Genomic DNA, 10,912 nt, shown 5'->3' with positions numbered 1-10,912 from the left:
CTCTGGGAGCCAGGACATGGTGGCTCAGGCCTAAGGAGCCACCGAGAGTCAGCACAAGGTCAGGACATTCAGCAGCATTCAGTGGACTGAGAACAGGGGTGTTGTCTTCCCCTTGGCCTGCTCTCAGAACATTGAAGGCAGATCAGCTTCCAATGGGAAGGGCAAGTGAAGGCAGAGAAGAGGGAATTAGTGAGAGGAGAGAGGGGCGGGTCATGTGACCTCCTGTCTGTCTACTGACACTTCTCCCCAGCGAGGCCTGTGGGAGGGTCACTTCTCACAGATCAGACACAAGGGGTGTTGTAGACACCAGCTGAGACCATGGCGTAGACCACGGGTTTCAGTAACATGCCTCTGTCTAACTCAGTGATTTGAGGAAGGAGGGACAGTGAAATCTAGCCAGTGGAGCCAGCTTGCCCAGAGACTGCCCAGGTCTGTCACAGGGTGGAGGGAATGGTAACTCAGAGAGCCCAGCAGCCCTGCTCACATAGGCCGGTGCCATGAGCTCACTGGTCCTTGTCAGCCTTTTTCTTCCTCTATTGTCTGAAACAAAAACTGGAACAGAATTAAGAGCTTTGCTTGCTGGTCAGTACAGAAACACAGGTCTGAAATACTGGGAATTTCATTCTGGATTGAATCAAATAATGAGCCATCTGAGTTGGAGAAACGAAGGCAGAAGTAAGCGGTGGGTCTTCATTTTGCCTATTTTAAACTCTTAAAAAACTGGGTAGACATTCACCAGGTCTTTGTAAACTTTTTATTATTCTACAGTTTGAAAGAGTTGTTCCAACCTTAAACAATATTTGTATTTGCACACACACTTGTGAAAGACACAGTGATAATTTTTTTTCATATTTATCTATACTGATACATGTATGTATAGTTCACTCATTTATGGTTGAATCAGATTCCAATATTTGCAAGTAACGTTGTCCTTTCATGGGAAATGTAAATGGTTTCCAGGTTTTGTTAATAAAAAGGACCGGATGCCACCATGTTCACTGTGCAAGGATTTCTCCAGGTGCTTCCTTCAACAGGAATGGCCATGTCTAGTCTGTAATTATGTCCTCGTTGTTCTGAGAAGACTCTGGGAAATTGTGACTCTACTGGCTTTTACAAAATTTGGCCACCAGATAATTAATATTAATAAAAGTTAAATTCTTATAGTATATCTCTGGTCACAAAAACATCACCAAACTTCTAGATAAAGACACGCAGCCCTTCTGATTTTAAATAATTCATACTCACTCACTCATTCACTCACTTTCCAGCCCACTATAGTGTTCCATGTCCAGGGTGGCCAGAACGTCTCTGGGCAGCTCCAGTCACAAAGGAGGGGGACAGGCCCGGGAGAATGGCCCCCCATTGCAGGGTGCACTCTCACACCCCCACCCCAGTCTGTGTTAATTTAGACACACCAGTGAAACTTATGTGCACATTTGGGGGATGTGGGAGGTAGCTGGGTGCAGGGAGAAAACCCCCCATACCAGGGAGAACGTGCAAACCACACAGCGAGGGGCGCTGCCTGGGAATCTATTGTATTTTCTCTTCAACTTTCTAACAAAATGCCGTGACGCTGTTTCAGCCCTGCAGTGCGTGTCCTGTTCCTTCCCGGTGATATTGCTCAATCCTTCACCATTCACTGTTCTGCTTAATGCACCCACAGCATCCAGTATTATGAGGCTTAATTGTTTCTGTTGTCTACTAGTGGGAAATGGTAAATCATAGTGGCTTTCATGCCCACTTCCCTGAAGACTGGTGAGGTTCATTAACATTGCAAATATTTACTAGTCCTTTGAACTTACTCTCCTGTGAGTTATCATGTCCCCTTCAGTTACATATTTTTTTACATTTGTTTTTCTTAATGATTTAAAAAATTTTGATATAACCTAGACTCCGGTTTTTAGCAGATAATTGTAAATTTCATCTCCCACCCCAATGTTGTTTTTTTCACTGTTAAGTTGCCTTTGGTTAGTTAGGTAGAAGCTTTACATTTGCAAATACTTCAATTTATCCATTTCTCCCTATTGTTTTTGAGTTATGCAGATTTTCTGAAAAAAAAAAAAAAGAAGTAACTAATTTTTAGCTGCATTCTTCATTATTCCCATAATTCAGGCACTTGACTTCCTCAAGATTATTCGCTTTTCCTCTTTAGTCATTTGATGTATGGCAGCAAATAGTCCTTCCTCGGGAAGCTCTCTCCCCACCCCCAGAAGGAGTCAGCTTAACCTGTCAAGGTCTGCCATTTTCCCCCTCAGAGAACTCGCCTCGCTCATAACCATGTATGTGTGTTTATTTGGCCAATGGGCATCTCACTGCTCAAGATGGGAAATAGCATCGGTTTCACCACTTACCAGCTCATCCTCAGTGCTCATGGAGAAAGGTCTACACAGTTTTGAAGGAAAGAACTGCCCAGACTAGAAGTCTGTCTCCACCTGGATGACATGACAATCTTTCTCTGAGAGACTTTCTCCAGGTTCTGGCAGTGGCTCCCCATTAGCTCAGAACATGCAAGAAATAACATCTCTGTCTTTGATCCAGGACCCCCAGTGGTCTTCTGCTCATGAGGTTCTTATTGTGGCTACAGTAACTGTGAAGAGTCATTGGTACTTTCAACACGGTCAACTCCACAGGAGTAACCTGTGGTTATACCTATGAATTGTAAGTTTGTGGTTATTGACTAATCAGAATGCCTTCCCAACCTTCATTCATTCCCCAGGCATTTTGGAGGGGTGGAGAAAGGAGCCAATGGGGTGTGGGCCTGGGTGGTTTGATGGAAGCTAAGAAATATTTAATGAAAAATAATATATGAAAGAATTAAGTACCTAGGGATAAACTTAACAAAATCAGTGAAGGACATGTGCAATGAAACTATGACACTATTAAAGTTAAAAAAAAAAAAACCAAAAAATGGAAGGCTATCCTTTAGACATGAACTAAATCAATGACTTTGTGAAGGCAGCTGTCTTAAAAAGAAATATGCAGACCTGGCTGCTCTCCTGCCCACCTGTGTCTACGTAGGCCTCTCTTTTAGCAAAATTGTCCCTTATAGAGCAGCTCTTCTGCCTGCCTTTGTCCATACAAATGTCCTTTTCTTTCCTTATGTAATAAGGAAACTCTTTTTCTCAGAGTTGCTTTGCTTATTCAGGGTCTTTGTGGTACCACACAAATTTCAGTAATGTTTGCTTTATTTCCTTGAAGAAAACGCAATTGGGATTTTGGGTGAGCAGTGGGAGAGAAAAGAGAGTGGAGTGGAACCTTGTATATGACTGGTGTGCCGAGAAATACTCAAGGAAGACAGAGAACACAGATGTTCCTCCTGGGAGATGGTCCAAGAGGCTGCCAGAGGTAGGTACCGTGACCCCTTCAAGCAAATGAAAAAGGTCTATGCCACATGTTTCATTGTGTTGTGGATCCAGGGCAGGAAGCTGGAGATCTTGGTGAAGATTCGGGGAGGCTGCTTGTAAGCATAGCTGACGATGCCCTGGGCCACACTGTCACACACTAAAGGTCCCCCTGAGTCCCCCTGTGGACAGAAAATGTGCACGTCTCAGTCATGGCCCTGGGCTCCCCCCTGTCAGCTTCATCATCTCCTCTGCCCTTTCTGCCTCTCTCTCAGAGCTCCCGGGTCCCAGGGAAGGGACCGAATGGTCATCAGTCACCAGGCTGGATTGTAAGGAACCAGCAGTATCCAAGCCTGTGTGACTCCCCCTCTCACTGCCTACGCTGGCTGTGCCCCGCCCAGCTCAGCCCAGGCCCAGGCTCCTTCTTATTGCCCCAGGACAAAGGCCAAGGGGGAGAGGGGAAAGCTGGGTGCCCCACGCTGGGAAGAAGGTGCCTCCACCCACGAGTGGAGCCTGGTCCACTATGGAATGTAGAATGGGGGAAGCCAGGTCATGTACCCCACTATCACTGAATCACCGGGGCAAGATGGGAAGGGGATTGTCTCCTTACACGTCCAGTGGCTTTCTTGTACTTAGGATTTCCCACACAGAGCTGGATGGAGTTGTTGTATTTTCGCGAGAGAAGATTCCTGCACTTTCGCTTATCCTGCACTTCCAGATCCACCTCCTGAAGTGTGTCTGGAAATTTGCCATCAGCCATTTTCCCCCAGCCTGCCACGCTGCACACCTGCCCCGGCTTCACCTGGTCCTGCTCTTGCGGCAGGGCAATTGTCTGTACATTGCTGTTGAGTTGGGCCTTGTTTTTCAGCTGGTCACAAAGGAGAAGAGGCAGGTCAGGTCCCGCCTGCAGTGGGACCTGGACCCGTTGCACTCCCGCCTCCCCGCTGGAGTCTTCCCCCAGCCCCTTGTTCACTGACCCGGGAGGAGCATCCCGTGGGAGGGAGGACTCACACCATAGTGGGGTGCTCGCTCCCGTATCTTGTGCAGTTGCCCCTGAAAGTCAGCAGGACAGTACCTTCAACAGCATGATGTCATTGATAAATTTCTTAGCACTGAAGTCCGGGTGGGGTAAGGCTCTGAGCACAGGGATGAGCTGCCAGGTTTTTTCCCTCTTTTTGATGTTGTGAGCTCCGAGCGTGACAGTCATATTACTGTAATACAGGGAGGATGTGAGTCAGGAGCTTCAGCGCAGCCTCTGGAGGGCAGGTGGGAGCGCAGCCTATAGACCCCCAGCTGAGTAGATTGGAAGGGGGGTTGGGTGCCCCCTCCTTGCAGTGCAGAGGTGACCCAGGCTGTGCAGGGCCTCAGCAGCCTCCCCTGGGGCTCCAGGCCGCCCCACCCTTGCTCTGTCGGGGCACAGGTCACTGGCTCCTCTAGGTGCCCGAGGGCTCAGGAACCTTCCTGAACTGCCTGGGGCCGTGTTGCACCACCCAGGAAACAAGGCCCCCTTTGTTCTCACCTGCCAAGGCAGTGAGCTGCTGTCATCACGAAGTTGTCCCGTACCAGGAAACCCCCACATCTGTACCTATTACCTCGTTGGTCATCATAGAACTCTATAAGTGCCATGTAGGGGCGGGAGTGTGGTTTGGCTTCTGTGCCACAGTAGATCTCTCCTGAAATAAACAAACAAAAATTTCCTGATCTCCTTGTCCATGGTGAAAATAAACAAAGAGGACAGGAACTGTCTGATGGCCTAAAACAACAAATGGGATCGTGCACCAGGGAGGGCTTCAGGGACCCATCACCGTGGGGTGCAGACTTACGGCTTCCTGGGCAGCATGAGTGCAGTGTGATTATTTCCTTGCCTAGTTTTCAGTTTCCTTTGTAGAGAGAGGAATATAACCCTATGGTGAATCAGAGCCTTCTAACACATGTTGAGGAAAAGGATCTGTGTTCTAGGTAGAACAATCAGAAAACCTGAAAGTAGTTTCTCTCTTTCAAATGTCTCCGGCCCCTGTGTCCTGCCTACTCCAGGCTTCCTCTAGTCACACACACCTGTGCTGCAAAATCGCAGATTTTCTTATCCCCATCCTGAATCAGGCATGTCGTAAATACCCCGAAGGGCTGCTGGAGACATAAGGAGCAGTGCCCAAATATGCTTTTATCAGATCGGTGGGCCCCAAAGGCCCCAGACCTCAGCACAGCTTTGTCTGTCTTTCGCACTGCCTCGGGTACCAGAGGGCAAGTAGAAAGGACTGGGAACCAGAGTGGATGGGGAACCGGGCGTGGGAGCCAGGGGCCACCAGTGCCTGGGCCACAGGGCCACAGGGCCACACTCTCATGGCTCAGTGAGGTTCGGGGTTTGGCTGGGTAGAGCTCAGTGGCCAGCAGCCTGGGACAAACAGGAAAGCACATGGTAACACTTAGCACGAGATAGCCTTCTCATCTTGATCTGCATGACGGCTCTGGTGATAGACAACTTTGCAAGAAGAAAAATTTTCTGAATTTCAGCCTTCTGCATCCACAAGCACCTGCACCATCCTAATACCAAGTCCCTTTTCAGGGGACAGGTGTGAGAGCCCCAGAGGGAGATGACACCCCAGGGCTCTTGGGGGTAGCTTCCTTCTCTAGGATGTCTGTGCCTACATGTGCAGAGACAGGTGTTGGTTTCAACAATTCTTGGGTTAGACTGTGGCAAGGCTCACGTGAGCCTCGGTGGACACTATGGAGAATCACAAGTGGACCAAGCCTGTGTGTGGAGGTGAGGTGAGGAGAGGGTCACTTACCTCCTTCAACCCCATAGCGCAGGGCACTGGCCAACAAGAACAGGACGGGCAGCATCTTTCTTAAAAGGGTGATCAAGTCTGCTGTGGGGCCTAATTCTCTCCTTAGGTTTTAAATAGTGGAGGTGAAGTCAGAGGGGAACACTCAGAGACCACGGACTTCCTGGTTGTGTTGATTTGCAAGCACCAGCTATCCACGCACATGTCATGGGTTCACACAGAAAGGTCTGTGAACTGAGGGTGCTGAAGTGCACAGTCCTAAGGCATTGGGGGTGGGGGGAGGTGAGGACACATTCTGAGGAGAAACCTGACTCTTTAAGAGAGGAAGGGGCTTTGAGAACTAGGGACTGACTAGCCCGAGTGCTGTCCCCTTACCGTGTGGGGCCCTCCGAAGGCTGAAGGCGACCCCAACATGCTGACCTTGTGGTTAACCAGGTGACCCCGTCTGCTGCTTAAGCAGCAACTATCTACTCATCTGACTCTTGTGGTGCTTCTTTGGTGATAGCCCAAGTGTTTCAGTTTTTGTTTCTTTCCCCCTCTCGTATTAATCAAATATACTAGCACTGATGTCTTCTGAAACACATAGTCAAAGTCTAGTAAGTCCTAAGATGGGGACCCATGGCAACACTTGTGTTTCTGTCCAACTCTTACACGTGGCAGAGAACGGAAAGCGGCTTGTTCCCCAGGTTTTAGTCAGTTCAGTTAACCAAAACTGAACTGGGGTTGGGTGATGAGAGTGATTTTGAAAGTGGAGGTGGGATGTAGATGAGAGTAAGTGAAACAGGAGCCTGGGAAGAGGGCTTGGCAAGCAGGGGGGCTTGAATCCATGTGGGGGGCAGGCCCAGGAGCCCGGCTTCGGGTACTGTCACAGGATCTAGTAAATAACATTTGGGGTTCTCAGGAAACAAATAATGACAGAATATAACTTTCAGTCAGCATAGTGGGGGATGACCTGTCAATAAATTATCGCATAAACCATGAGGGCTTCATGATCTCCATTGCTCATCCTATCTATATGCGCAGTGCTCTCAAGTTTTCTGATAGAAATTTTTCTTTGAGCTATTGGGGTGCTACTCACTGAGCCCTATACTCACCACCTCCCACAAGCTCATGCTCAGCTGCTCTCACCTGGGGCAGAGACTCCTGCCCTGAGCTGGGTGTCGCTCTGTGCTGTCTTTATGAGTAAAACTGAACTTCTGGGAGAATAAAGAGGAAAGGAACCAGAGCAAACCCTCAGGGAGGTGGGACATGAGGTGCATCAATGTGCACTGAGTTCCCAGGGAATAGGACAGAGACAACAGAGCGGAAAGTGATTGAAGATACGATGGCTGAAAATACCTCAACCTAGTAGACACAAACAGCAAACCATTAGTGCAGACACCAGAGAGCTCAGGGAACCCAAAACAGGGCAAAGGAGCTTGAGATGGGCAGGGTCCAGCCCTCCTCTCCTGCAAAGCTCCCCCTCATTCCAGCTGCCTCTGGAGATGCCCCTCAGCAGCCACTTCAGGTCACTCACAGGGGGAGGGCCGGGTCTGCCTGGGGGTGAAGCAGGCTGGCAGTGTTCTTCTCCTTGAAGAGACCCCAGAGCCTGGAAGAGAAGTTGCTCCCACAGGTGTGAGGAGCCCAGGAAGTCACTGCCCACTTCTCCAGCAACTTCTCACCCACGAGAGCTTAGCTCCGATGTGTTACAGACGAGTCTGTCATTGGGCCACCTTTTACTGCGGTGAATCCACAGGACATCAGAGTTACCCGTCGCCATGAGGGGTGGTGTGCAGGGCAGGCACTGAGTCCACTCCCTAGCCCGGCCCCCACCTGCGCCCTCCACCCCAGCACTTCCCCCTCTCCCCAACGGGACTCCCTGAGCGCCTTCAGTTGTAAGTCCCCATGGCCCTCAGCCAGCCCGCGAACTGGCCCGCTCTCCGGTCTCTGCCACGGGTGAGAGTCGGACAGAAACACAAGCGACCGTGTGTCCCCGTCCAGGCCTTACGCCGCCTTGTCAGCAGGACGTCCCTGGGTCCTGGGCGACACGCTGGGCACAGAGCCTGGAGGCCGAGTGAGGGCAGAGTGAGGGGGCGGGAGACCACATCAGCTGCCTGGCGCGTGCTCTGCCTCCAGCCGCAGGATGACGCCGGCTCCTCACGCGGGCTCCTCACACCGTCTCCTGCAGGTGATCCAAAGGGACAGAGTCTGGCTCTCCACTGCTTGGAGAATTCACAACTAGCGAAACAGAGAGAAGCCAGAGTCTTCCTCTCAGGGCACCGATGTCCTGGGGAAATGGACAGCTGTGTAAACCTGCTGGGAACCTGGTCTTCTATGCAAGGAGAGAGCACCTCTCATTCAGCTAAGTGCCCCCACCTGGGCACCCTGCACGTCCTCTGTAACCGGCTCTGTCCAGGAGAAGGTGGACGCAAGGGGAATATTTGAGCGTTGCCTCTGGAAACATATTTGCAGCCCTGCTTGGCTAGAAGGGGCCTACTCATGTAGAGTGAGGTGAGGTGGACCCGCCCCTCTGGTCCCATCCACTTCCTTACCTGACAGGTGAGCTGGCATGAGGTGAGAAAAGTTCACGTGAGACCCAGTCTAGGGGGCCCTGGACTTGAGCTCTGAGGAGAGCTTCCTCTGGAGAGCATTGAGGGGAGGTGAGTGGACTCCCAACTTCCTTACAACAGCGGAGGAGCCCGGGCTGTGTGTCCTGGAGAGAGGGGGCTGCCTGACGGCACCCCGCACCTGCTGTCCGGGTGCTCTGTCGGGTGCTGATGAGGCACCTCTGTGCTTCTAGAGCGGGCACAGAGGACGTGACAGGGACAGAGAGGGGGATGAATATTTCCTGCTGTTTTTTGTACACTGTTTGCTTCCTCAGAAAGTTGATGTGCTCTTGAAGTTCAAGGTTAAGTTCAGTGCCTTGGAATTAAACATGGCCAGTAACAGATGGAGCCTCAGTTTCCCAGGCTTAGAAACCTAAAACAAAAAAACATTTGCAGTCTCATCGTGGAGATTCGGGCAAATGACTGAGCAAGGAGAAGACAGTTCCCACGAAAGGTTGGCAGGGATAACATGATGGTGTGAATGAAAATGAGAAAATGTTTCAAAGGTGAACATGGAGTTCCTGCTCCGGGTGGTCACCCCAACTCTGGGGTCTCAGGTCACTGGTATCAGAGGTGTCATCCTGTCATCATTCCGGTGGAAAGGCTCTCAGAGCCCAGCAGCTTCTGCAAGGCCTGATTGCCCACAGACAGACTCTGAGGGACTGGCTGGAATGGTCCAGCTCTCCTGTCCTGGTCACGTAAGTTCTGTGGCTGCTTCCTGGCCCTTGGTCAGAAACAGAGGACTTCATACAGGGAGCATTTACATTGAGATGTTGTAGCAAGACTGGAAGTGTGAATTAGAATTTCTAAACACAATATTTGTTATATCGGCCCTGATGTTTTTAGAAAAACAGAAAGTGTATACACTCATATAGCAGAGGCCCTGTGAGTGATTCAGCAGCAGCCCCCTTACCTACCCCAAACAAAACCACTTGCCACATCCCGTGCACTTGATGAGCCAGCACAAACCATAGCCCTAGATGAGATGGGAAAGAAAGAACTCCTTTACTGTGAAGGTTGAGATGTGACCTTTTGGATAAAGAAGTGTCCTCAGAAGGCAAAGTTTCTGGGTAAAGATCCTCAGGTGGGGTAGGGGTTGGGAGGGTCTTGATGTGGTCCAGATCACATCAAAGGTGACAGACACCACAACCCAGACTATCGCTACCTTCTAAGTGACTTCCTTTTTGCCGTGAGAAAACAGTAGATCTTTCTGAGTCTGTATTGTCACACTTGCTCCCAGTTCATGGGAGGGGCCACCCTGTCCCCATCCATTCCCCTGCTTGTCTTCCTCTGAAGCCTCTCATCACCCCAGGATTTTACTCACTCCATGGTTCTGCTTAACTCTCCAACCTGATATCCAAGCTTTGCTCCTTGCTTGTGACTGGGACAAAATTATTGATAGATTTGGCTACTAAGTGAAGTTAGAGAGTGTCTAGTCTATACTAACCTCTGAAAATCCCTGGGTATGGATCTCTTTCCTGTAGACTCTTCTCTCCCTACCTGCCCCATTTCCCCTATTCTTATCAGAGACAATGGAAGCGTGAAATTCTCACTATAGTACATAGCCCACGCCATATCTCCTTCATGACAGTGTCTCTTCCAAACTGTTTGATATCTTATAAACACCCCAGAAATTCTGGCTCTCGCCCCAGCCTCCTAATAGGAATGCACAGATAAATCCTAACTGAGCCAAGACTCTTCTCTACAACACGGTGTAGTCGTGTGGTTAAATGAAACAGGCGAGGGCCATATGCTGGGTCCATAGATTCAGATTTTAGGCAGAACATAAGAGAGTGATATGACTCAGGGAAATCAGTGTACAGCAGTGGAACCAGCTGTCACGTTTCTGTGGGATGTCATGGTTCTGTGCTATGTCACTGCCTGAAAGGAAGAGCCTGCCTACTTTCAGTTGTTCTGGGCATGTGTGTGAGAAGGTAAGGGCAGGGGAGCCCTCAGGGCTAGGCTCAATATACTGTGGAGAGTGGGGGAAACTGTCAGGAAAATAAAGAAGAAAATGACCTTAAAGTATTTTTAAGGAAAGGAACTGTGTGATATACATGAACATTTCCATCATGATAGGCTGCCTCTCTCTTCTAAGAGAACAGAATTGCACAGTAGCCATAGAAACAGAAACTTACATTCTGCAGCAAAGCTTTATTTTACCCCAGATTCCTTGAACAATGTAGCAAACAGTGCATTTGCA

At 49.7% G+C, this 10,912-nt stretch overlaps 2 protein-coding genes across 2 annotated transcripts in view; one reads left to right on the top strand and one right to left on the bottom strand.

The window, feature by feature from the left end:
• Nucleotides 1–3,382: 3,382 nt before the first annotated feature.
• LOC105854504 (mast cell protease 8-like) lies at nt 3,383–4,967 on the bottom strand. The gene is made up of 4 exons (XM_012733988.1): nt 4,861–4,967; nt 4,417–4,552; nt 3,952–4,209; nt 3,383–3,523 (listed from the first exon to the last, which is right to left on the bottom strand). The coding sequence occupies exons 1-4, from the start codon at nt 4,965–4,967 to the stop codon at nt 3,383–3,385; spliced, it is 642 nt and encodes a 213-aa protein (XP_012589442.1).
• Nucleotides 4,968–6,065: 1,098 nt separating this feature from the next.
• LOC105854503 (mast cell protease 3-like) overlaps nt 6,066–10,912 on the top strand; it is a 56,632-nt gene continuing 51,785 nt past the window's right edge. The window contains exon 1 of the mRNA XM_012733987.1: nt 6,066–6,102. Coding sequence (XP_012589441.1) covers nt 6,066–6,102 — 37 coding nt within the window. The remainder of the gene's footprint in view (nt 6,103–10,912) is intronic.

Source organism: Condylura cristata, unplaced genomic scaffold (genome assembly GCF_000260355.1).
Source record: "Condylura cristata isolate star-nosed mole 26May11 unplaced genomic scaffold, ConCri1.0 scaffold00045, whole genome shotgun sequence".
Classification (NCBI taxonomy): domain Eukaryota; kingdom Metazoa; phylum Chordata; class Mammalia; order Eulipotyphla; family Talpidae; genus Condylura; species Condylura cristata.
This window is presented reverse-complemented; position numbering and strand designations above follow the sequence as displayed.

Bases quoted from the DNA above. Each gene is read 5' to 3' on its own strand.
- LOC105854504 (XM_012733988.1), bottom strand. From the start codon at position 4,967: ATGGCACTTATAGAGTTCTATGATGACCAACGAGGTAATAGGTACAGA. The intron at 4,553-4,860 runs GTGAGAACAAAG...CCTGTATTACAG, and splicing joins GCAGCTCACTGCCTTGGCAG to TAATATGACTGTCACGCTCG. The intron at 4,210-4,416 runs GTACTGTCCTGC...CTTTGTGACCAG, and splicing joins ATGACATCATGCTGTTGAAG to CTGAAAAACAAGGCCCAACT.